Below are 25,794 nucleotides of genomic sequence, written 5' to 3' on the forward strand. Positions count from 1 at the left end.
TGAATGAGTGAGGAGGACACCAGGACACGAGGAGCGCTGGTCGTGCCGGGGGACTTAGTTTCGTCCTCGACATTGATCCAGGTGGTCTCACACCTCCGCACACAGACGCACACACGCACACGCAATATTGGCGGTGTCGAGCTCGAGCGTGAGAGATAATGGACTTGTACTTTGTAGGTAGGTAGGCAGGTAGGTAGGTACTGCTGACGATGACTAGATTCGGAATACCTCGTCCTTTCTCTTATTCCCTATCCACGCCTTTCAATGTGGCGCGATCCCCGCTGGGCCAACCCGTCCCACAGAAGTTATGTACATATTGATATGTATCAGGCGAATAACACTGATTCCACTCCTGACTGTATGCGATATGGACAAGTTGGATGTGTCCTTCGGACCTCAGCCGCAAGGACAAGCAAGAAGCAACAAGGAGTCTTTTTCGCTTCAGTGTTCACTCTTCGTTGTCTGCCCCTATAGGCTTACAGACAGACAGACCTTCAAGTGAACGATCGCGGCTCGTGTATCCAGCTGCGCTCTCCATCAGCCCTGTGTTTCAAATCTTGTGTGCAGAGAACATGTCCAGTGTAGTTCCGAGAAGCGCAGCTGCCTCGAGAAATTGGGACTATCACCCAGAACGTGCCAAAGGGTGTGAACGGCCTGCAAATCGATCCTTGTTGATCGTGATCGGAACATTTCAGCTTCGACGGCCAGAATCGATGTGAACAGACACGCCCGTGGGCCCAGCATTGCATAGTCTACACCACAGCCCTACACCAAGCGCAGGTTGATGCCGACAGACAGGCCTGAGCGGACTATCCCTATCCCGCCCCAAAAACTCCTCTGAGAAGTCGCTTGTTGTTCTTTTCGACAAAGGCAAAGGACATCAAGGGTGTTTTGGTTGACTCCTTTCCAGGGCTGTCCGTCATGTACAGCACAACAATCCTCTGTTCCTTCGATCGAGAGAAAACTCCTCCCTCACCCACCAGTCGACGCGCCAGTCGCCAACCATATTCAATGCCGACACCGCGAGAACCAATCGAAGTCTAGTACAGGAATTTCCCACTGCGAGTACTGGTATACCATCCATGTTGGGACGGGACTTTCGGCTTTAGCTATCTGCGACTGCTCATGGGAGCGCAGGCCGATGTCATATTCGATATCGCGCTACGACACGCAGGCATTGGTCATCAGGTCATTGAAAATCAGATGCTCTACTCGCGTCTTCCGCTGGGGGGAATTCCTAATTTACTGACTTACCTATGTACACGAGCTGACCATCCTGTCTGGTCTCGTCTATGATGTCCACCACCAAGGCCCAAGTGTATCGTGCGACTCGTCCGAGGCCGAAGAAGGCATCTCCTCCCATCCCACGGGGCAAGGTGGGGCGTGTTTGGCCTTTTCAATATCGCTCATCATCCTTGAGAAGATTTCCCTACATGTTACCCCGTTGACCTCCCGAGTCGGTGATCAAAGTGGTACCACCTACCTCTCCTCCATTCCTCCACCCGAGCCAGAAGGAGGCCCAGTGGAACAACGATGGCACGTAAGCCCAGGTTCGAATCCGAATTTCTCGCTCGACGGATCTCTCCGAAAATCAAGGCTGGAGCTCTCCTCTCGACTCTCGACACGTGTGGGGTAAAGGATAGTGCATACGACACGAGTCGAACGAGTTCTCGGCACCACCACGTTGCGAAACCGAGGGACGGGAGACACGACAGAGGGTTGAGCAAGGGCATGGACACGAAGCGAGCGAGCGAGAAAGAAGACGAGACATTGTTTAGCAAGTGCAGGACGGAAAGGAAAAAAAGATGTGGATGTTTTACGCCCGTAACCCCTAGGTAGGTACTAGGTCAATGAATTGGACTCTGTTCGTCACTCTTTTACTGGAGCTCGAGCTCGAGCTTTTGATGACCATATCAGCGCGGTCGGACTTGGGCGTCGCACTGCTGTCTTGACTTGATGGACCAGCTAGGGCGCCAGAAGGGGACTGTTTCATGATACAGTGTGATGCACCTTCGATCGTATGGCTAAGTTGACACCTTGGAGCGTTGGACGAGGGCGGTAGTACGCGCACAAAATAGAGAAACCAGATATAGGAGGAGGAGGAGGAGGACTCAGCAATTCGCAATGGGAGAGGGAGAAAAGAAGAGTCAATATGGCGAAAATATCGGCATTGTATTGACAATACTGCGAACCACAGACACTCATTACTATAGACACCTTCCCCTCCCACCAACAACACCTCCCCACACTAACCTTGAGCCGCCGCCGCGGCGACCTTGGGCTCGACCGAAGCAGCGGGGACGTTCTCGTCATGAAGGGCGTCCTCATCGGCCGGATCAACGTCCTTGTGCAGCACTTTTGGCTCCGAGAGGCCGTAGATGGTGATGAAAGCCATGCCAATAACAGCACTGATGCAGGAGAACACAAGCGCGACGATTCCCCGCGCGGTGAAGCCACCTGGCAAAGGCCCGACCTGGGCGTTCTGGCCATCGAGGTCAAGCAGGTCTTCGTCGTCGGCGGCGGCGTTGCCCTGGATGGGGATCCCCCCAGCGCGGCACACGTCGTAGTGCTGCTGCGGGATGTGGTGGGTCTTTTGGATCTCGAGCGGCGCCTCGATCAGGACCATGGCCAGGCCCTGCGCCAAATGCCAGTCAATGTGGCAGTGGAACAACCACACGCCCGGGTTGTCGGCCACGAAGCGGATGACGTAGTGTCCCTGCGGGGGCAGGACGAAGACGTCGCGGCGTGCGGGAAACGCTGGGAACTCCGAGTGGTTGTTGGGGTCGTAGGGTACTGGGTCGCCGTCGGCGAAGTCGTTAAAGTGCTCGCCATAGGGTGGTGCGCGTTCAATGACCTGGAAGTTGTGGCCGTGTAAATGGAACGGATGCGTGCCGCCGTCGTTATTGTTGAGCACCAGCTGCACCACGTCGTTGTGCTTGAGCACCATCGGGTGCGTGAATTCGCCGTAGATCTCCTGGCTGGTGGCCATCCCGCCTGATGACATGACCGTATACAGCGTGGGCACCTTGGGCAGCGTGAACGTGATATCGTTCAGAAATGCGTACCCAAACCCGTTGCGCAGGTTGTCCATGATGACCGTTACGCTGATCTCAAAATCGGGCTCTGGTAGGAGCTCCATGTGGTCGTACGGGATCAACGTGATGTCGTCAAAGGGCACCAACTCTGATGAGGCGTCAACCTTCATGACCGCCTGCGGGTGCGCCGCGTCGGCGTTGTATTGCAGCCAGTTGGTGTTGTTCAGCTGGAGATCGGGCTCGATCACGTCGAGCAAGTCTGAGTCGGCGACGGTGACGATCGGGTAGTTCTTGTCGGTCGTATTCTTTGTCGTCAGCAGAATGCTGTACCGCTGGGCCACCGCGATGTACAGCGTGTCGGCTTCGGTCGGCTCGGTGTAGACACCGTCAATCTCAATGATCTTGAAGGTGTGGTCTTCGATGTAGAAGAACTGCGACACAAACGCCCCAATATTGATCAGCCTGAGTAGATACGTCGTGTTGGGCTTGACGGGGATGCTGGAGTTCTGGGTGTCGTTGAACAGGAACGACTTGGGGACGGGTTCGGCTCCGGTGGGGTTGTACAATGACAGGAACCGGATATCCTCGACAAAATCGTGATACCAATCGCTGAGAGTGATGGTGAATTCCTCCTCGTAGTCTTCGTTGAAGAAGGCATCCTTGTCATGCACAATCAAAGCCTGGCGGTAGCCGTCGGGGTAGCAGAAGTCAGTATGGCAGTGATACCAGTACGTGCCATTCTGGTTCACGGTGAAGTTGTACGTGAAGCTGTACCCGGGCGGAATGGGACACTGAGTCACCATTGACGGGCCATCCATGTTGCTGGTATCCTTTTGGAACATGCCGTGGAAGTGGATGCTGGTGTTTTTGTCGCCCAGGCCATTGTACATGTTGACTACCAGCTGATCGCCCTTATCGACCTCGATTACGGGGAGAGGCCATTGCCCGTTGATGCCAATCACTTTTCTCTCGGCCAACCCATCTGGATTGGCCATTACCCAACTGACATTGAAGTCATATGTGACGGTTTTGGCGGTGGTCCAGCTGGTGAGTAGCAAAACCACCAGCGAGGCGAACAGCGTCTGGACAAGCTTCGCCATGGCCCCCGTGGAGACTGGGAAAAATCTTGACCTCGACTCGTTATAATGCTTGTAAAGCTTGGACAGGCTTGCCAAGGGCAATGAATTGACGACGAGATCTGTATGTTGTTGTTCTTCTGCTCAACTTTTTCCTCCAGGGGAGACCAGATATTTTTGAAGGTGGGATGATAGGACGATGGGGGACTTGGAGGGTTATTTTTTCTCCTCTAACATGGCAGGCCGGGTTCATCCTAGAGCTTCAGACGCAGATTGAGCCTTTTTGAGCAGCCCGATGCCGGCGACAGCCCCTCCGCTCCATCGATGGAAGAAGAGCCACTCTTTTCTCTCCCCTGGTGTTCCTGGCTCTTACTGACTGCCTCCTTAGGTCCTTGTGTTTTTGCTTTTTTGGGACACGTTCGCCTAGGTCCGTGGAAGAAGATTTTTTCCTCAACGCAGGGTTTCGGGCCAAAGGCCGTAGTGGTAGGACACGAGGAGGGGGGGTTGCCCAATCATATCAGATAGGGAGGAGTTGATTAGATCAATTAGATCAATTAGCGAGGTGAGCGGAGGTTGGGAAAAGCGGCCCAGACGTGGTTGGACGTGGCATCAAAGTTATCTGATGGTGCCATGGTGGTGATGGTGCCGATGGCTTTTGCTGATGGTTGCCATGGTTCGCTTTCAGGAATTTGCCCACCAATACTTTGCTATGCCGACGCATCCACCATTCCACCAATTCCACAATTCCTCCCACATGCCCTGCATCTTTTCTCACTTGATGGCTCCAGACGGTTTCTATGACCTGCCGATTATCTTATCTTTTTTCGTTATCAGATGATCAATCACCCGCTTCCCGACCAGGGATCCTCTTCCTCCTCCTCTTCCCACCAGCTCCCCTCCCCGAACTTCGGCCAACTCGACAGCTGCCCGTTGCTGTAAAATATCTGTGCCAATGCCCTCTCTTGCTGGAGGTTGAGATTGAACCGGACCATCTTTTCTTGGTGTGGCCTCTCAAGCTCTCCAAGCTTTTTTCTTCTCTTCAGAGGTTATACACTCTTCCATTGTGCTCTCTCTCTCTCTCCCTCTCTCGCTAGTCCTCTCTTTTGTCTCTGTCTCACACACGCACATACAAAATGACCAACGTCTTCGGTGTTCAGGTCTTCTTCATCGTCTTCCGAGAATGCCTCGAGGCTGTCATCATCATCTCGGTGCTGCTGTCCTTCTTGAAGCAGAGTCTCGGCCAACCGTCCCAGGACCAATCCATCTATAAGCGCCTCCGACGACAAGTATGGGTAGGGTCGTTATTAGGCATTCTCATAGCGCTGATCATTGGGGGTGCCTTTATCGGTGTCTTCTATGGCCTGGGCCATGATCTGTGGGCCGAGTCCGAGGATCTGTGGGAAGGCATCTTCTATCTCATTGCCAGCATCATCATCACCATCATGGGCTTGGCCATCCTGCGCATCAACAAGACCAAGGAGAAGTGGCGGGTCAAGATTGCACAAGCCCTCGTGGCCAAGACCAAATACACCGACACGGCGTCGAGGTTGGGCGAATGGGGTCGACGATATGCCATGTTCATTCTGCCCTTCATCACCACCCTCCGTGAGGGCCTCGAAGGCGTGGTCTTTGTCGGCGGCGTCTCGCTCGGGTTACCCGCGACCGCCTTCCCCATCCCCGTTATCACCGGTATCCTCGCTGGCCTGCTCGTCGGCTGGCTTATCTACCGCGGCGGCAACTATATGACCATCCAGTACTTCCTGATCGCCTCCACCTGCGTGCTCTACCTCATTGCTGCCGGCATGTTCTCCAAAGCCATCTGGAGTCTGCAATTCTACAAGTTCGCGCAGAAGGTTGGCGGTGATGTTGCCGAGTCAGGTGATGGTCCGGGATCATACAACATTGACCAGACGGTGTGGCATGTCAACTGCTGCAACCCGGAGCGAGACAACGGTTGGGATGTCTTCAATGCCATCCTCGGCTGGCAAAACACTGCGACCTACGGCTCCGTCATCTCCTACAATGTCTACTGGATCTTCATCATGGTGGCCATCACCTGTATGCTGTACGAGGAGCGCACGGGAGCCCTTCCTCTCGAGAAGCCCTTCCTCCGCTTCCTCGCCAAGATTCCCGGCTTCAGAAGCTTCGCGACACGCCATCTGACCAAACTATCCGCGCCCAAGCAAGATGCCGGACAAGTCGTCGCTCAGGTGCAGAGTCACACGTTCACTCAGGCCCTCCAGAGACCTTTGAGCACGAAGTAGAGCTCGAACGACGCGATTTGCGCACCCACTATTGGAGCGCAATTGTCCGCAAAACCCCAGTGAAAAATAGGTGTTGGAAGATCGTGAGAACCCTGCCAGCATTATCCAGTAATCTCAGTTCGAAGATGGTGGGCAGGTGTGTGTGTGTGTGTGTGTGTGTGTGTGTGTGTGTATGTGCATATTGGAGTAGCTCTAGTCAGTCGCAGCTTTTAGTTTGACATGACCGAACCCAGACAAACAAAACATGCTAAAATCCTGCAAATCTCTTGAAAACCCTCAATGGTGTAGCTGGCTCGCTGGGTAGTAAGCAGCACATCACAGGGTCCATAAAGTTTCTTTTACTCTTACCTTTGCGGTGGAAACTAAAAGTCCCCTCACGTCCGGGTGCTGAGAAAGTCGGTGAAACTAGATCTGAAAGGTAACAAACGAGCCAGGCCATGCTTCTCGAGTGTGCGTCCGTAGGAAAACTTTGATCCTGGTTCAACTCATACCCGATCAATCCGAGGGGTAAGTCAACGCAGTACGAGGTACGGCTAACTAGCTTCGAGCTCCTCGGCATGTGATGTCCCACAAATCCCAGCTCGTCTCTGAGTCGCTGGGCCGACCCATAAGCTACCGGCGTGGGAAAGAGATGGGCGAACAGGCTGGAGGCTGGACAGCTGTAGGGATTTCCCGAGGGGTGGCGGCCATCATCTCCTGCCTCCCACCATGCTCGCTTCCAAGACCCTCCCATGAAACCACATGCTCTGGCGGGTGGCGCCTTGGCCATTTCACCCTCTGCACCCCTCTCGAACAGTCCAGACGGCCAGGATCTTATCTGATCATCACCCCTTTTCCCGCTCAGCCTGCAAGACAGGGTTTGACTTTTGGTACCCAAGACTGCATTGGACCATAGAACGGCCGTATTGATCGTCCGATGCCTGAGCCCTGTGTACCCTGGCGGACGCCCACCCTTTCGCCCGTTTGCATCGCGGTGAGTTGTTGCGACAAGTCGACAGTGGGAAAGCTGAAGCCGGGTCTTGAAGCACCATGATTTGAATCGGAGCATATGAGAAGCCCAGTACATGTCATGCGAGGTGAAATAATTTCCCAAGGGTATGCTGGCAGGCTGGGTGGCGTTATTCTTCACTGCCTAGCAACTGCTAGCCGACCAGCACAGGACCAAGAGGCGAAGCCTACTGAAGATTGTGGGTCTAAGACTTGTTTGCCTTCCAGTACCGGCTTAAGCTTCTGGTATACGCCTTGTCTGCTAGCCAAGATTTGACAACACAAGGTGGGGTGGCTTTTGCGAATTGTCTCGTGTTTGCTGATGGTGCACGCCGGCGGGAGAGATCCAAGGAGAGACACATGCTTGTCACTTTCGATCGTGACAACACGCGCCCCGCAGTCTAACCCTGGTTCAGTTGGGGACCGCCTACATCAATTTCCCCTGGCACGTTCCGCGGGCAGGTGGCGGAGGTAGTAACGCTCCTCAAAGCAATCACCTCGTTCTCTCCACAGACCGAAATCGGACCAAGATGCAAGTATGTTTTTGTGTCTTGTCTCATGACCTTTTTCGATACTCGTTACTAAGAGTAGCCTGCGCTAGCTGTACCATCGCGAAAACCATGCCGAGCAATGGCCGCCTGGAGGCCTCAACGGTTCCCAATGAGCATGCGAGGAAGAAGTCGGCTTGTAGGAGAGGTATGCTGTTTTCTTCGCCTTCTTCGTAGGTTCGAACGCACTGGGTGACTGCAGTTACAAAGGGTCCAAAGCTTGGATCGGCGCTGTCAACTTTTCAATAATCAGCACATCTCCGGTAGGGACAGGTTGTTGAATTTACTGACCATAGCATTCCGAGTCTCCGTTCGTCTCGGGCAGGGAACAAAGACAGTTAAATATTGTTCAAAAGAGCCTTGACGAGGCCTGAATATGAAAGGTACTGTTCTGGTGAGACCTTTGCACGTGCCCTTGGACCTGTCACGTGGATGCCTCTTGACAAGTCTTAAATTAAATTGTGGAAGATTGTGTCCACGCATGCCACTTTGAGACCCCGGGCTTCTTGAATCTTGGCCTTGGCCCAATTTAAGCACCAGCGAAGACCTCTCTGCTTGTATGAGCTCCATGTCGATTCGCTCGAGAAACCACTGAACCGGTGCGCGGAGTTTTTAACTTTGAAATGGACTGAGCGTTACCCGGTTCCTTGGTCAAGATCTGTACGCGGACGGTGAACCTCCACGATGACTTTCGCTGCGCTTCCGGCATACTCTCCTCTCCGCGACCGTGTTTGAGATGCCATCAATGGAATAAGAGGCACTGGAAAATTCATGGGAAAGGCTAAAGTGATGGAATTTCAATAGAGCTGGGAATACCGAGGCACACTAAGAAGAGGAGGGTGTTGAATGTAAAATTGGGCGGGAAAACGCAGGCTCTGGATACTGGCTTGCTCGAAGGCGAACATGTCTATCGAAGGAAGTATTTTGACGCCATGAAAGGTAAAGAGTTCAATAACCTGTCGTCCAGCCCCCATACCGAGAGCTAGACTTCCTCAATCTCGTTCTTGGTGATGTTGTCGTCTGCAGTGATCGGTCTCATCTCAAACATGGTTCGCCGCATATATCTCATTTGCTTTTCCATCCAACTCTCAAGCTTCTCCACGTCGACAACGTTTTTCTTGCAATCCCCCGGTCTCCCTTGATCGGTTTCCTCAATTGCTTCCCGATATGCTGCATCAAGCTTCTCGGCTTCGAATCGGAATCTGTCGGCGAGCAGATGCAGGCGGTAGCTGGTCCATTGGTAGTACATCTCCGACAGCTGAGACTTATTTCGAACATTCATCAACGAGGAGTCGTCCAACAACACAGGATCCCTCGGCCGGAAAGAGGCCACAATAGTGATTCTCTCGGGCATGTTCTCGACCGGAATCGCCATGTGAGACACGTGTCTGCCCTGGAGAACTACCGCGCCGCCCTGTTCCCAGCCTTGTCAGCGGTTAACGCCTCAAGTATTGGGGCGCTCTCGCGATGAACTCACCATCTGCGGAGATCGGACTTTGATTGTCGTGCCATCACCTCTTTGGATCTCGGTCTCGCCTCCTTTCATATTCCTCGTGTCGGACAACATAACGACGCAGACGAAAGGATATGAATCGCGATGCCAGGGGACAACTGACTCTTTGGCAGCGGCTAGAGGCTCCTCGGGCCCTTCCTGAATTGCTGACACTGTTTCCGCTGCAGGAGCACCAGGTGGGATGATCGGGATGTCTCTGACTCCTGCCAGACCCTCTGGCCCTAACTGGACGTTCGTGTGGCAGATCTCGAAGTCCATGACAGGTACCAGGTCAACTCCTGCTAGATCGCTGACTATCTTGAGAACCTCTGAAGAAGTCCAGAACTGATGAATGAAAGGAGCATATCTGGGGGCCATGCCACGGAGTTGAACCGATTTGTCCCTCGTGTGATACATGCAGTTATCGAGGACATCGTCAGACAGCAACTCTCGGCGGTGCTCAAGCAGAGCCTCTTCGGACAGCAAAGGGAATGGGTCGGTCGATGCAACTTGCGAAATCGGTGAAGGTGGTAGACAAAGATCATCCAAAGTATGGATCTTCTTCGGCGGCGCATACGTAAGATGCTTCACAGGATCAAATATCCGTATGGATGACCTTGTGGTGTTTGACTTTAAAGCCAGTGCTGGTCCATCTATTCCAGGATACTCGAGAATTCCCGGAGCCATGCTGCCTTTTGGTCGTATATCTGCTTGCGCGAAGGTCTGTATCACTTGATCGAGTGGAGGAGTGAAGAGAGAGAGCTGGGAGAACAGACAGATCTTGTTCTAAGAATCGATCTGTCATATTTGTACCTGCTGAAGTGCAATACCGCCAAAATTCACGATGTGACCGCAATGGGATCACTGCGTGTCCGTTGGAAAGCGGCGCCACTTTGGGAAGAGGCACTATGCCATATTGGGGGGATACTAACCGCCCAGAGCCACCACGGCCTGCAAAGGCATTGGAATCCCTCACTTGGTATGTCAAAGTCTTGATTGAGATATCTCTGATCAGCCTAGACACCCAGTTGTCAGCTTTGTCCAGGCTACAGTTCAGTCATGGCTCTTAGCACGTCGTCTGGTCACCCTCACTCGATGCTCAAAGAGGTTCACCTGTCCCCGTCAAACCCCATATTGCGCCCTACGACACCACGACATGACCTCTACCCTCCATCCGAGAAATACATCCCTTAATCGTACGACCTGTATCTTGAGACTCTCTTCGTCGTTCGACGTTGAGCGACTCGACGCATCTGCCTGCGGTCATGTCCATCATCTCAAGGACGGCTTTGTCCGAGTGCGGAACTGTCAATCAATCGCAGATAAGGACACACAACATCATGACCTGTACCGCTATAGTCTACCTAGGATTGTGACCACGCTTCCTCCATACGCCAAACCCACCCTCTCGAGGTGGCAGGCAAAAGCCGTCACCAATATGGCTCGACTACAACGCGCAGGAGGTGGATGTTTGACCTGTAAACGGAGGTAGGTACCGTGGGTATGGGATGAACCCGCGGCTCGTGCAAATACAATAACTGATTCTCTGCGGAATCAACCAGGAAAAAGAAATGCGATCTGGGGATCCCTTCATGCGAGAACTGTGTCCGTCTGCAGATCGCATGCGGAGGGTACAAGCCACGACTTCTCTGGGAAGATGACCCTGTACGACAAGGTATTAGGCGCAGAGGCCCTTCCTCGTCCCGCAGAGCTCATCTACACAGCAATATTGGGCACCGTGACCAAGAGGCTCCGACGGCAAATACCGACGAACAGAACGAAGAGGCAGGCGTGTTGGTCCTAGACCTCGTGAATTGCACGTCACTCACACTGCCTCAACGCAAGCAATTTCGACTTGCTCCTAGTTGGCAACGTCCTGCTACAATACCGCATCATCCCCCGGCCACAATCGCAAACTCCTTTCTCGAGCATGTCCTCTGGGACCATTACATTAATTGCTTTGCAAGAACATATCCCACGCACTCAGAGACAGACAACCCGTTCCTGTCATGTCTCGCTCCTGCTGCGATCGAGTATGAGCCCGTTCGTTGGATTCTGATGGCGATTGCAGGACTGCATGCCAAGTCAAGGAATCTTCCGTATTTGGACCATGAGATCTCTCATCTGCGACTTCGGGCGTTGAAGGCCTGCCCTCAGATTTCGAGCAGGACCCGGAGACTTGACACCCTAAAATCAAACCCAGAGAATGACAGCATTTTGTTCCAGATTACAAAAGTGGAGGCTGACGATCTATGCCTTGTCACTACCGCAGCGTTGCTGGCCGTTTTTGGAAAGCTGTCCGGAGAAGTCTATGACAACATACAACCCTATCTAGAGTTTGCACAAGAGTTTTTGTGCCGTGGAGGCACTGCACGAAATCATGAAGTGCCGTCTACAACACCGCTTCACCTATTTCTTCACGACCTTGTTTCTTACAACCAACTCCTGGCGCTGGTGGCTGACACAAGGTTGACCTCGCCGTCCGGTAACAGTCTTGAGGAGACCACATTCGTAAACTTGTCCCACCGGTCAAATCCAAACTTCGCGGATCTACTCTACCGTATCAGCGAAAATGTCCAGCATGTCTCAACGCTTGACATCGATTGCTGGGATGGGAAATTGGACTTCCTCCCAAGCTTCAGCATGAAAAGGAAAGCTACAGAACATGATGAAAGCGCCAATGCCTGGCTCGTACAAGAGCCCTCGTGCTCTACAATTGGCGTCGATGATGGTGCAAAGAAAGACGAAGAATTCGTCATAGGAGAAATCTACCGCCTCGCGAGCCGAATCTACTTCTTCAAGCAACTTAGGGACCGTGATGGCCTCCCAGAAACTACGACTACCCTTGCATACCCACCATTCATGGCCCATAGACAGATCAAAAGGCACGTGAAGCGGGCCATGGGACTCTTTCGCTTGCTACCTGATGATTCGCAATTCAACACAGCCATATTACTGCCTCTTGGAATAATTGCCCCTCAGCTTACTTCCCGACAAGACCAGGCATTCGTCATTGAGAAACTGAAAATGCTTAAAAAGACACAGTGCTTTGATGTCTTTCGAGTGTTCAGCCAAGATCTTCAGCGTGAATGGGCACTTACCCAGCACTCTTATCGGTCAGCCTTTCTCACGACGAACGAACTTGAAAAACCGGTGAGGTTACTAGGTTGATATGAGGGTCGAATTCGCGGAGTGCGAAGCATAGTGGAATTCTACTGCACTACAAGGCCTGAGGCTGCTGCTGTGTACAATTCCAGAGATCAGCACACGACAACAAAACGCATATTTTGTGTAAAACAGGAGATATGCTATATCTCCGAGATAGGTGTTCCCAGCTATGCTGTGTGTCCGAAGCAGCAGATATTTGTGTGTAAAGGGAAGCGAATAGTTGAAGAGCAATTGAATGGTCCAAGAGCAAAGCAACTAGATGGTCAAAGAAGATCCGGACGGTCAAAGGGTGTCAGGGATGACCCAGATGGCTGACGGGGATCCCTCTGGCAGAGGACATCCTATGGTGGTGTTGGGAATTGGTTATTGGCGCAAATCATCAGCGAAGAAACCTCGAACGAATCCTCATCCAGCTCACAAGCTGAGCAGGCAGGGCAGGCTAAGGCTTCGCCTCACCGACTCACTCCAACCGGCCCTTCAGCCACAGTGGTCAGCCATCGAGGATGAGCTATTCGGCGCAAGACGTGCCACGATTAGATCTCCAACATTGGGCGTCCTTACAACATTAGGACCCAACACGCTTACGTCTACTAAGCGAGCCAATCACAAATCTCGGCGTCATGACTTGTCGATGCCAGTTGGCGATCCCTCACTGGTCGCTGAATGCCATATGAACTTCACACCGACCGCTCACGAACCTAATATTGCAGCATGTGAGTGTTTCTTTCGATGAGAGATTCATCGGCAAGATCACCGTCTAACATTATGTCTGTTGGAAGACCAGTGCAGACTGCGAAACATCAACACTCAATATGGCAGGATGTACCAGAGGATGCTTTCCGTCGAAGGATTGTCGCACTTTCTGCAGCAACTAAGAGTGTCCCGGGTGATGCGAGGTACTCGGTGTCACGGTCAGCCAGTACTCGAGACATACCTCCTGCGACAGGATCTCGGACATTATCCTTCAAGACAGAGCAACGCCTTGCAGATGACTTTGCATTTATCTTGGCAGCCCAACAGGGTGGTGACAGTATCACAGCTGTTTGTGTGGAGGAGATTGCAGAGCCTGCGGGTCTCATCATACGTGTTGCTGCAAATGAAGGGGTGCCAGGAGAAATCCAACGTTCTCTGAGTGAGATATGTGAATGCTTGATGTCTTGCGCAAGAAGTGGTCAGTACTGACACCCTCACTGGATCTTACACTTCTAACCATCTCACAGAGATGAGGCTCGAGAAGTGTACGTCAACCTTATCGGACGTGATACTGGGTCTGTCGCAGGAACGCATTTTGTCTCGCATGAGCTTATTTCTTGGTGACCGCTCTTCGTCATCTCGTCCACGAAGAAGGGGGTCAATAAGCTCCTCGACATCTGGTTCCGAAAAGGCGTTGAATCGAATGCAAGCTGCCGCTTCTACACCCGCTGCCGCCGACCTGGTCAGAAGACTATTTGAGTTAAGGAGGATGGTCGAAAGCGTGCTGCGCTCAGGCGCATCGCAGCCGGAGTGGGGGCTGCAGGAGATCGTGAAGGAGAGCTTCAGCATCACCACCTCCGATGGACAGGTACCTTTCCGTCACAATCTCGAAAACGCCGGTTTGAATGCTCAAGAATGGTTCAACAACAAGTACATCACGCAGGTCGACAAGCTGGGCGCATATCACCGAATCCCACAGACCTTGGCCAGAGAAGCCCGCAGGAGGAAGACGAGGCATCTGTTCTCAAATATAAAGTCGCTTTACATCAACCCATACGAACCTCGAACAAGCCCGATATCCCTCTCCAACAAGAAGACCCTTTGTTACGTCCATGCAGAAATACAGATGGTTGTACATTATCTTCTCTCACCACCCCTGATACTCCCACGAGTCATAGGTACCAGCAAAGAAACATGCTTCCTCTGTCATCTCTTTATCGAAAGACTCGGTGCTTTTGTTGTGACCGCTACACATGGGCGTCTATACGATCAGTGGACCGTGCCAGATCTTGCAGAGTACACGCCGGGACAAGTTGAAGCGTTAAGGGCGATTATAAGGAGAATGAATCGGGATTGCTCGCTTTTGGGAAGGAAGAGACATTCACGGCGCGGTCAGCACCCCCTGACAAGCCGACAGAATTTGTATGAGATGCCGACCTTTTCGCCCCTATCGACCTTACTGAGCGCACGGTCCGACACAGAGTCCAGCCTGCTGCCAACCGCAGATGCAAATAACGCAGGCACCAGGGTCTCTTCCACGCGTCATTCAAGGGCTTCTGGTACATCTAGAAACCCAATCCCTACCAATGAAGAGTCCACACCACGGTCTGACGGCGGGACAACCACAACAACAGACTCTTGGTGGAACTCGAGTCTGAAGACAGAGACCCGAACGCACAGTGGAAGCGGCACACCAGGACAACCACCTTCTCAGGGCCCGGTCGTGAGCGACACCCACTCTGAAAGCACAGTGACCAGCTCCACACTCACGTCAAACAGCCGCGGCCCCATTCATATCAGCTCCGACAGGCCTCATCTCATCAACCTTCCGGACCTGGAAGTCGTGATCGAGATCCAGCCCCCGCGTAATGGGATAGTAAGCTTGAGAACAGGCAGCGAGATTGATAAGAGTGCAGCAAGTCATGGTGTCAAACTTGAAGATCTCCGAGCTGGAGACGAGTTGGACTTTCAGCGATCCGAGCACGAAACTTCGGTGATGCTTCGCTTGCAGGAAAGTGGCGGCGATTTGTGCTGTATCGTTCTGGAGTGGACATGAACGGTGATTCGACACTATATTCGATACATGAATGGGTTTAGGGCTGGCAGGAACCGAGCATCTATCGCATCGAAATGACTTGCTACCCTTGCAGGAATTGCCAACCTTGACCCTGTTTCTCCTTCCCAATTTGTCAAAGACAATCCCTTGCCCGCTCTGCAGCCAGAGTTCACTCTCTTAACAAGTCGATTTTGAAATATTGTACATGGAGCAGACGATATCACAAATTGGAACAACTTGCAATGCCTCTAAATTCGATCACGCGTCGTGTAGGCGTACAGAATGATGCGAGGGGCCATTTGAGCGATTCCCGAGGGACACCTACACATCGTTCTCCTCAGATTTCTTCTTGCTCTCCTTCTTAGGCAGCCTTTGGAACCCCATACCGAAGCTCGTTAGAAACGCAGCAGATGAGGCCCCGACAGCGAGATACTAGGTCATGATTAGTTCAGGTGGCGCCATCCCAGAAGCAAGCTGCTGTAGGGCCTCAAACTCACGAATGTGGACACGAGGGCGTGGTTATACGCGCGGAGGACGCCTTCGAGCTGACTATGGGGCACGCTCGATCGCACGGCGGCGGCACCCACGTCAATGACGCTCTCGGGATTGATACCCGGGACATAAGTCCTCAGCGACGATCGCAGCGAGTTTGTAAAAATCGTCTCGGCGACGGCGAGAAAAATGGCTCCTCCGAGGTACTGCCAAAAGAAGATCTGCGAGGTTGCTATCGAGACTTCCTTTGGCGGCAAAAGGTTCTGGATTGCGGTGAGTGGCTAAGGTATGACAGTTAGTCGAGACACGCTGAACATTGAAGAAGGGCCTCACCATTTGTACCACGGAGCCTCTTCCCGTTCCTGCAAGTATCTGGTACCCGATCCAGGGTCCAGCGCCAGTGGAAGGGGTGAATGTGGTCATCAGCCCGGACCCAATGGAGGTCAGGACACAACCGAGAAGTGCCCATGGTGTGTAGTAGCCAACAATCTGCACTGTACGACAGTGAGCCAACACTTTCCCAAGATATAAGATGCGGCAACCCACCTAGCTTCCCAGCTGTTATGCCCCCTATGGCCTGCGCAATGGCCGTCGGAAGTACCATTACTCCACTCATTAACGGGCTTTCGTCCTTGACAACCTGAAACCACACCGGAAGATAGTAGCTTAGCGACAACAGGGCGCCGATTTGAAGGAACGAAGTCAAACACCCAAAGACCACAAGCCGATTCCTGACAATTGCCGGAGGTATCATGGCCTTGTCGCCCTTGAAAATCTCCCAGGCAACAAAGACGGCGAATGTGCCAGCCGCGCCACAGAAGAGGCCGATGATGACAGAGGAGTCCCATCGGTACTGGTTGCCACCCCATATCATTGCGAGCAGTAACATGACACAGGCTGGGGCGAAGATAACAAATCCCACGAGATCGAGCTCTTTCGTGACGATGGCTTTGAAGTTGGCCCTCACGGGCTCCTTCTTGATCTGTTCCTGAATTGGCAACAAGATGAGGGTGCATATCACTAGGCCGCTAGGTGGTAGGTTGACATAGAAGCCTATGAACATCAGCGAACCTGAGATAAGCAATCAAGAAGAAACCACTTACACCATCTCCACGAGACATTTTGTGTCAGAGCACCGCCAACCAGAGGCCCGATGACGGTCCCAACCCTACACAGATGTCGTCAATACTATCGCCACATGATGGTTTCCTCAGGATCATCAAGGATAATCCAGAATGAAGCACTTACGATGATAGGCTGACAGCGATACCTATGAGTACTGAAATCGTTGTCAGTTACGCGCACCCTTTGTAGAAGGATCCATGATGATGTTCTCACGAGGCCGATTATCCTTGGAAGCCACCGCAGCTATTACGGCAAAGGCTCCATTGATAATGCCGGCACCACCACACCCTTGCACAGCCCTGCCGATGATGAGGGCCATGGACGAAGGGGCAGTGGCGCAAACCAGAGATCCGATCGAAAAGATGGCAGCGAATGTGAGATATGTGTACTGAACGACTCGTGAGCAGCGCGGAGCATTACAGGAGGATGCTTCTACTCACTTTGATGGGAAAATGGGTATAGATCCTGCCGACAAGAGGTTGCATAGCGCACCTGTGGTAAGATTAGACACTTCTCCGACCAGAACGCAGACAGGAGGACTCACGTTGCCACTAGATAAGCACTTCCGTACCAGCCAATGTCTTTGAGAGAGTTGAAATGTGTTGTGATTTGTGGAATGGCCTACATCTCATGCATCAGCATGTACCTTATCTCACGGATTCAACGTGTCCCTAGCTTACCGTCGAAATGATCGAACCGTTGAGGGCCATGAGCAGGGTCGAAATAAACACTGCGGCGAAGAGAATGTGTCTTCGAGAACCCAAGGCATCTGTTGAGTCTGTTTCTTTTTCTTGACTCCCCGCTGTAGGAGATGATTCTTTTGTACTCGTGCCGTCCATTTGCGTCGTCTGCTCGGTGGTGCTGGTGTCACCCTCGAGGCTTACAGCCTTGTCGCTCTCCGATTTTACGTCCTTGGACGAGACCTCAGAAATGTTCAAAGATGTCATGTTTGATCTTGTATGATACCTGGATGACTCTGGAAGACAATACGAGTCAAATTTTCTCCTTTTATGCCTTCATTGCGTCGACTGGATGCTGCTCCGTGTCCGATCTATAGACTCGACCCACTGAGGAATTAGTCTGATTGGCTAGATGCGCGTAGCGAGGCTGAAAATGACGTCCAGTCTGACAGCCCATTTCCTCGCACAAAACTAGCATTGAGGACAGAACGGGTTGGTCAGACCGACTCATTTCCCCCTGCGGCCGGCCGATTGCTCGGCATCGGAATTTCCGTTCCTGCGGCCTTTACTTGATTCACATCATTCTTGTCCCCAGAGTTTGGTTTGCTCCTTTGGACTAGACTGTCGGAGAACTATCTCTTTCTTTATCTCCGTTCGCCCTGATGCTTGTCATACCAGATATCCCGGTGCGAATGCCACGGTATGCGCGGTATGCCTCAATCACCGAGTCAGCGAAACGACCTCAGTGGAATCCGCGCTCCGAGAGCCTGTGTGCCATGTGCCACCGCCAAAGTGCGCTGTGAGACTGAGAATGGACAAATCTTCTGCCAGCGGTATGGTTGAGTCGACACTCGTGCAGAAAACTGGTAGCGGCTAATAATGGGTTGGGTTAGGTGCCTGAGGCTGAAGAAGGCATGTCGCGCACAGCCACCTGGCGCGCACAGGCGCAAGCCTCGACAGGAATCGTAGGTGATGATCTTCAGCTTGATACCATGCGACTCTTCCAGTTGACAGATATGCTGATATCCTTCGGATTAGAGATGTCACCCGTCTGGAACAAAAACTCGACGGGATGACGGCGATCCTGACTGCTTCTCGGCTTGGAGCGTTGAAACCCACCAACAGCCCGCTGCAACTGTCCACCGTGCCATTGCTCTCCTTGACCGCATGCTTCGACCAGTTTATCAAGAGCAGCGACGAGGCGCGACTGATGTTGGACGTGTTCCGGAACGAATTCATGCCTTATTTCCCGTTCGTCATCATCCAACCGCACACGAGTCTGGAGGAGCTTCGGGAACAAAAGCCCTTCCTCCTGATGGTGGTTATGTTGGTCACTTGCCGACACGATATACCACGACAGACGGCGTTGGGGAAGACGCTCAAAGAACTCATCGGCCAGAAGATGATGACTTATGGTGAACAGAGCCTGGACTTGCTACAAGGCCTTCTCGTTTACTTGGCTTGGTATGCTCACACGTCATACCCATCGAGGCAGCAAGGTTGAACTAACATCCCAAGGTATAATGTAAACATCCACCTCGGAGGCCAACTCACAGTCATTGTCCATCTGGTCATGTCCGTGATGATTGATCTCGGTCTGAACAAGAACTATGTCCCCCGAAAGTATGCGAAGCCTCAAAGAGACTATTTCCGCTTGGACCGACAAGAAGGAGCAAGGGGGACACTGGAGGACCGTCGAACCTATCTTGGCTGCTTTTACTTGACCTCTTTGTATGTATCCCATTCAGGAGATCTGTGAAGCCGCTGATGCCAATGCTCGAATTCCAGGATATCGATGACTGCCCGAGATTTCGAAGCCATCCGATACACCAAGTACACTGAAGAGTGCTATACGATAATATCCGAAGCAGCTGAGCTTCCGAGCGACCTCTACCTTGTCCAGCTCACCAGGCTAAGCTATTTTATCGACAAAATAAGCCGTACAATTATCCAGAGAGAATGGGATCCGTCTTCCAGTATTTCCGCTCCAATCGGAGCCTACGTGAAGTCACTGGAGGCTGAGCTGCGCAAGTACAAAGCTTCCATGACGCTTGATATTGCCCAAAGTGGTGAGCTTTCAATTTCACACAGAGTCAACATGCCTTGCTAATGACAAGAAGTGCTACTTCTCATGCACTACCATGCGGTCGAGACATTTTTGTGCGAGATCGCTCTGGATGAAAACGTTCCTGCGTCGAGATACGGGTCATTCTCCACCACGCGTCTCGACCTGCTGTTCGCTTGTCTCTCATCCGCAAAGAATTTCTTTGAGCTTTTCCACTCGTTGCCTTCCTCGATATATTTCGACCTACCATACTGCATATTTACCATCGTCAGCCACCTCTTCGTGGACTTGTCCAAACTTTCTCTCTGTCAGCATGAGGGCTGGGACCAGAACTACGTTGCCACATGTCTAAATTTCGGCGATGTGATGGACCACCTCTCGAAGAAGACCGAAGAAGCAAGCGAGTTTCTCCAAACCAATCAGTCAGCGGCCGACGCCACATCTTTACAAAATACTTTGCCGCGCTGTGTACCACTGATCTGGCTGACGGTGCCGGCCAAGATACAAGACATCAAAGCCGTGCACGAGGCGAGGCGAGCAGAACAATCTAGAAAGGCTCAGCCAGAGAGTCAGGATTGTGATGTCGGAGTCGAATTGCCCGGGCTGCCGCTCGAGTCTGCGCTGCTGCCAGATACTTTCAGCTTCTTTGAGTATCTCGACGAACCGTTGTGGCAGAACTGGGCATAGAGCTCTGTCGACACTCGTCAAGCTGGATGCATTTGTCCTTTGTGGACCATTATCAGTTAGCGGTGCAACACCTCGATTAAAACCTCACAAACAACCGCGCTGAGGATCTTTGACTCTTCTTATACCCAACCGCAACCCGTTCACGGAAGTTGCACTAAAAGCAGTCAAGTCAGCGAGGAACTTCCCATGCGTGATGCTCTCAGATGGCCATCGTGTGGATCAGGTTCGAATGACCTGATGAGCCGCAGATACCTAGACATAAGATCGGGCATCGAAACAACACACTTGCGAGTACTAGACTTGTATCGGTGGGGTTGTCTGGAAAAGGGAATGGGGTTTGTTGGCTTTGGATCCAGACGTGTACGAGGCACTGAAAGTGGCTAGCAGGGGGTGAGTAGTGTGAACTTACAGCATCGCTTACCGGCTCTGGGCTGATCTTGATGTTTTCTCCTCCAAGGCTTGTTTCTGCGCAAGCTGAGGTTGTGTCTAACTTATTTGAAAGACTACCGAAGCTTCACTGGGGATATCTGGCTCGAGAGGCAGATGCCTCTTCATCCAGCCCTTCGATTATTGCAGCATTCAGGACATGTTCCAGGGAGATGCCGCCCGCCACTCGACTACCGGTGTGGCTTGCGATTTATCGGCTGAACCAGCCCTGCGTCAAACAAAGACAGTAGCCACAAGCGAAAGATGGACCTATGAGCGAGGCAGAAAAATTCAAGGGTTCTCAGCTCCAGACCGCTGAAGAACACGGCCTCGCCAATGACAACCACCTCCAAACAAGGAAACCGCTCTGGCTATTCCTGTTTTACCCAGGCGACATGTCGGCACACCTGGCGCTGAACACGTGGTGTGTCAACGGTTGCCCGATTATCAAGGGCGTCCCCTCGTGAAGATGAACTAGGTAGCTGCTCAATCGCCATGATGCGTCTGCGACTGTCGACGCCACGAAAGCAGGACGAAACTCATCACCCGTCGCAATGAAGGTCCTATTTATCGAATGTGACGGCGAAGGGCGGGCCCAGAAGAGTGTCTCTGACGAAGGAGTGACCCGAACGCAACATGCCGCGCGCGAATATCACAAAAAGGCCAAATTGCGCAGGGCCAAAACCAAAGCCCAACACGCGCAGGGCGCTCGCAAGGCGAACAAGTCCAACTCCACGACCTCGACAGATGATTCAGCGGTCCTGGAACTGAAGGCCAAGCGGGAATCGCCTGTCAAGATCCTGCTGGGCGCAAGTCGATCCGATCCATTCCACACCATCGGCGAGACTGGGGCCGTGCCCCTCTACGTTCACGAGATGCTGGACCATGCCATCACATGTCACTGGACGGAGATGTGTCTGTCGGACGGCGGAGGAGTCAGCGCCGCCAGAACCGAGATCATGCAGTCTGTCATCCACTGTCCAGTGACTTGGTACACGATTGTCTTTGCGGGCGCGACCCACAATGCGTACCAGTACGGGGATCGCGGAACGACCAAGCAGAACGAGCAGCTCAGGCTCACGTACAAGTCCAAGGCCATCAGGTCCCTCCTCGACTACATCCAAGAAAATGGTGACAACGTGTCTGAGGAGGCCCTTCTAGGCATAATTACGCTGGCCTCTCACGGCACGGGCGAGAACCTGAAGGGTCACGAATCTTACAAGCGACAAACCCTGCCTTTCCTGTCCCATCTCCATGACGTTGACTACTACGCAAATATGGACACTGGCATGGAACATCTAAATGCCGTGTATGCAATTGTGGACCGATGGGGAGGGCTGCGCACGCTACGACGGAAGAGCTTGGCCATTGTCATCCAAGTGTACGTACCAATCACGATTCCCTGAGTGTTGCGAGATGAGACTAATTGTGATGCACGAATTAGGTGCGACATCCTCACCTCCTGGAGGGAATTGCAGCATCCTCACTTCAACCTCGTGATGCCGACAACGTGGCACATCAACAAGAGGAGCCATCAACCGGACGCGGCTGCCCAGGCACTCCTCGAAACTCTGACGACGGGCTTTTATGAATTGATCAACGATGGGTACTCCAGCCTCGACAGTCTCGTGGAGGTTGCCGACCACACGAGCATCTTCTCGGCCGACTTTGATCAGCTGCTGAGGTCCTACGGTCTCCCGGAAGAGGAACAGCCTTTGCACACGCCGAACATGGCCCTCGTCAGGTATATGCGATGGTGCGTGCTCCACGACATGCTCTCGCTGCCCGAGCACGCCACCACCGGGGAGAAAGTCGGGGCCGAGCATGTCGTCTACGAGCTCTGCCGACATATCTTGTTCGCGTACGCCGTGTTTGTCATCGTGCCCATGCCCCCGCGGACAATGTTGCAGGCCAAGATCGCATCACGTCTCGGACGTCTCCTGATCAGTGCGGTCAAGGCGGGAATCCCTGGCCGCCACCCCAACCTCTTCCTCTGCACCGTCGCGTGGGGCTGGATGTGCACGGACCAGGCTGTCGGGTACCGCAAGCGCGACAAGCTCCTGGGCAGTTTCGCCACGCTGCTCGAGTTCGCCGTCGTCCCGCGCAGACCTGAGTCGTGGCCCGTCGTCGAGGAGGTGATGAGGTCGTTCTTGTGGTTTGACACGTATTGTGAGGGGCCGGGGCGGAAGTTCTGGGAGGCAGCATGTGAGGTGGTGGAGGAGGGGGAGGACATTAAAGCCGAAGATGAAGACGAAGGTGAAGAAGAAGGGTTCGCTTGAAGTTGCTCAGATTTGGCGGCGGCGGTGGTGGTTCTTGGTCTAGCCTGTGAGATGGATCTGATTGAGCGAGGGAATGGGCGTCGATGCAATAACTACAAACGAGCACCTCGTATCTTAAAGTCATCATAGTTTCCGAAGAAAGTATTATGCGTCTAGGTAGCTAGAGCAGCGTACCTCAGAATGGCATTTGAACAAAGTCTACCGACCCCATCAACCCGTCTAGCATGGCAATCTAACTACACAGAATCCTCACTCATTCAATGCAACAGCCACCAGACGCCGCTCAACCTAGGTTGATTTTGCAATGGGGCAGTCTACCTACTCCTTGTGCCCTTGTCGCTCGACCGTGACAGTGCTATAGAGACTCGGCCCCGGGGGTTCCCTCTTCCACTGCCACTGCCACATCCACTGTCCCTGCCGAACCCTTCTGCTCCCCGACTTCGGGCCCCAGGCATGTTGGATTTGAACGGCATAGAGGACACTGCCTTGGTCTGATCGTTTCAACCAACAACTGCCTCAACCGACTTGTATACATATTCTGTAATGCTCCACACCCAGCCCAGGTCAGCCGAACACAGTCATAGGGACAACTCACCTCACGGAGAACAAACATACCATTGAACAACTACCACCGTGGGCGCGGACACCATCCAAGAGGAGACCATCAAACACGTCCCCACAGCAGGAAATGACGTACCGTCCAAACACAAGATCGGCCAAGAAGTTCTCGACTCCCGCAACCACGACGACCACGGCGACCCGCACCGCGCGGCGCTGCACGACGACACCGACGCGAACGCGACCGTCAGCGCCACGACCTGGGCGGCCGTCTTCATCCTCGGCCTCACGTACATCTCGTCACTCAGTTTCACGCTCGACTCGTTCGCCTCCATCGCCCCGCTCGTCGCCCTAGGCTGCATAGCAAACTTGGACAACCTGAACTGGGCCGCGGGGATTCTCGCACTTCTTCTCGGATCGCGCCGCCCGACCGCTGTTTCCGTACCGTCTGTTTCCGCAAATGGCGCGCCTTCACGTCGCTGGTCGTCATTATCACTCTCCTCGGCCCTCGCGCACATTGCGTTGACAGCGTTCGTGCCCCGGTAGATCACCTACCTGTTTGAGTCCGACCCATTCACTGCCAGATGGTACAATGTCCCCTGGGGATCGATGGGTGTGTGCTGGGAGCGCTCGTCCCGCGGATCAAACACATCCCGATGCAAGCTCCTGGTTGCCAACGCCATGCAGACCCTCGCGTGCGGTCTACTCGTGCTCGTGCTCGTGACCCCGCACCGCGGTGCGACAGGGCTGATCATGAGGGGGGGGATCGCGAGCGTCCCGTTCCCCCTGGGGTCGTGGGTTGTGGTCATCAGGCACACGACCGTGGGGCTGCACGTGCCGGCAGCGTGACATCGGCCTCGCGTCCACAGCTTGTAAGGAGGTGCGGTGCGCCTACCCCGGCGGCGCGGTCGGGCAGCACCATTTTCAACACGATCCCCACGGCCAGAACTCCGGGGGAGCGTGGCCCCCTCGTGTGTCGCGAAAGCCGTCGTGGCGCCGCCCACCGCTGAATTACCCCGCAGAAGACATGGCCAAGCTGATCAGTGCCATCAAACTCGGGACAACTCTTTAGCCTTGACAGGCATCCCTACCGAGGGTGGTCGCAGCGGCCCGCGAGGCCATGTGCTGGGGATTACAGCGACGCGTTCAGCTACGTGTGGTTGTATGCCTCGATCCCGTTCTTCGTCGTCGCGTGCGTCGTGTCGCTCTTCGTGCTGGATCCGTCGCCATATTTCACGAACCTTGCAGCCGTCACCACAGGGAATCCTCACGAGCACATTGCGAGTCGTCCGGGGGAGTTGACCGGGGTCACGACGAGGCTAGTGAAAACGGTGCGCGTGGGGAAAAGGACGCCGCCTCATGAAACGCGTCAAGTAAAGGAAGGCAACAAGGCCCAGGGCAGGGACAAGGGAACCCTAGTACTCAAACTCAACAAGGTGATAATAGCCAAAAGATGAAGATTCGAGTAAAAAAACCCCCGCCCCTTCTCTGCTGGCGCGCCTGTAAGCGCCTGCTCGCGTGGCCCCTTTCGGCCCCCCCGGATTTCTCCGGAGTCTCGAATTGCCGGGTCAGGCTAGGCGTGTTGCCGCCCTTGCGCTTTTGTCGCTCAACCCTGAGACAACGCCTCGTACCGAGTACGAGGTGCCGAGGACTCCGTAATTACTTGGGTGTAACATGCCATATAGCCGAGCTTGCTCCGCTGCCGCTCTAATGTATCGAAGTCACCGTCCATCATCTATCATACCACCCGCCACTCATATCCTCCGTATATCCAACGAATGGCAAACCCATGGAACAGAACGGGAACGTCAGAATAACGTTATCAAAGCAATTCATTCATATCGTAAGATAGGTATGTGTTCAAATCTCATATCTCGTCCTCGAGAGAGAAAGGAATAGAATCACTTGCCAACCTCTGCTACTTACACAAAAACGTACAGACAGACAGTGGACGGTTAGACAGCAGATAGTAGATAGCGGATGCATACCCGTAAATATCTCAGATCTGTAACACCTCAAACCTGGACAGACTAGCGATCATCTATCTGCCCCATAGATATATCAAGGCGTAGCTGGTAGGATCCGATATCCAATATCTGCATCTGCCGGTTGTCCAAGTCAAGCCATGTCGAGAAAATGCCAGCCAGCCACCAGGGACTTCCA

At 53.2% G+C, this 25,794-nt stretch overlaps 8 protein-coding genes across 8 annotated transcripts; 5 read left to right on the plus strand and 3 right to left on the minus strand.

The window, feature by feature from the left end:
* Positions 1 to 2,248: 2,248 nt before the first annotated feature.
* Positions 2,249 to 4,135, minus strand: AYO20_01636 (hypothetical protein; the record flags this gene model as incomplete). Its single annotated transcript, XM_022639942.1, has 1 exon — positions 2,249 to 4,135. The coding sequence occupies one exon, from the start codon at positions 4,133 to 4,135 to the stop codon at positions 2,249 to 2,251; it is 1,887 nt and encodes a 628-aa protein (XP_022503897.1).
* Positions 4,136 to 5,244: 1,109 nt separating this feature from the next.
* Positions 5,245 to 6,375, plus strand: AYO20_01637 (hypothetical protein; the record flags this gene model as incomplete). The annotated part of the gene is made up of 1 exon (XM_022639943.1): positions 5,245 to 6,375. The coding sequence occupies one exon, from the start codon at positions 5,245 to 5,247 to the stop codon at positions 6,373 to 6,375; it is 1,131 nt and encodes a 376-aa protein (XP_022503898.1).
* A 2,517-nt stretch (positions 6,376 to 8,892) lies between these two features.
* AYO20_01638 (hypothetical protein) lies at positions 8,893 to 10,089 on the minus strand (the record flags this gene model as incomplete). The annotated part of the gene is made up of 2 exons (XM_022639944.1): positions 8,893 to 9,324; positions 9,388 to 10,089. The coding sequence occupies 2 exons, from the start codon at positions 10,087 to 10,089 to the stop codon at positions 8,893 to 8,895; spliced, it is 1,134 nt and encodes a 377-aa protein (XP_022503899.1).
* Positions 10,090 to 10,840: 751 nt separating this feature from the next.
* AYO20_01639 (hypothetical protein) lies at positions 10,841 to 12,573 on the plus strand (the record flags this gene model as incomplete). The annotated part of the gene is made up of 2 exons (XM_022639945.1): positions 10,841 to 10,890; positions 10,965 to 12,573. The coding sequence occupies 2 exons, from the start codon at positions 10,841 to 10,843 to the stop codon at positions 12,571 to 12,573; spliced, it is 1,659 nt and encodes a 552-aa protein (XP_022503900.1).
* A 304-nt stretch (positions 12,574 to 12,877) lies between these two features.
* Positions 12,878 to 15,319, plus strand: AYO20_01640 (hypothetical protein; the record flags this gene model as incomplete). The annotated part of the gene is made up of 3 exons (XM_022639946.1): positions 12,878 to 13,283; positions 13,355 to 13,702; positions 13,791 to 15,319. The coding sequence occupies 3 exons, from the start codon at positions 12,878 to 12,880 to the stop codon at positions 15,317 to 15,319; spliced, it is 2,283 nt and encodes a 760-aa protein (XP_022503901.1).
* A 321-nt stretch (positions 15,320 to 15,640) lies between these two features.
* Positions 15,641 to 17,883, minus strand: AYO20_01641 (hypothetical protein; the record flags this gene model as incomplete). Its single annotated transcript, XM_022639947.1, has 10 exons — positions 15,641 to 15,751; positions 15,817 to 16,092; positions 16,145 to 16,305; positions 16,358 to 16,864; positions 16,915 to 16,979; positions 17,060 to 17,090; positions 17,150 to 17,324; positions 17,377 to 17,428; positions 17,481 to 17,557; positions 17,617 to 17,883. The coding sequence occupies 10 exons, from the start codon at positions 17,881 to 17,883 to the stop codon at positions 15,641 to 15,643; spliced, it is 1,722 nt and encodes a 573-aa protein (XP_022503902.1).
* A 612-nt stretch (positions 17,884 to 18,495) lies between these two features.
* AYO20_01642 (hypothetical protein) lies at positions 18,496 to 20,368 on the plus strand (the record flags this gene model as incomplete). Its single annotated transcript, XM_022639948.1, has 5 exons — positions 18,496 to 18,581; positions 18,631 to 19,080; positions 19,135 to 19,347; positions 19,405 to 19,685; positions 19,737 to 20,368. 5 exons carry the CDS (start codon positions 18,496 to 18,498, stop codon positions 20,366 to 20,368), a joined length of 1,662 nt encoding a protein of 553 aa, XP_022503903.1.
* A 980-nt stretch (positions 20,369 to 21,348) lies between these two features.
* Positions 21,349 to 25,088, plus strand: AYO20_01643 (hypothetical protein; the record flags this gene model as incomplete). Its single annotated transcript, XM_022639949.1, has 4 exons — positions 21,349 to 22,175; positions 22,239 to 23,050; positions 23,756 to 24,161; positions 24,770 to 25,088. The coding sequence occupies 4 exons, from the start codon at positions 21,349 to 21,351 to the stop codon at positions 25,086 to 25,088; spliced, it is 2,364 nt and encodes a 787-aa protein (XP_022503904.1).
* Positions 25,089 to 25,794: the final 706 nt, after the last annotated feature.

This window comes from Fonsecaea nubica, assembly GCF_001646965.1.
Source record: "Fonsecaea nubica strain CBS 269.64 chromosome Unknown Scaff7, whole genome shotgun sequence".
NCBI lineage: Eukaryota > Fungi > Ascomycota > Eurotiomycetes > Chaetothyriales > Herpotrichiellaceae > Fonsecaea > Fonsecaea nubica.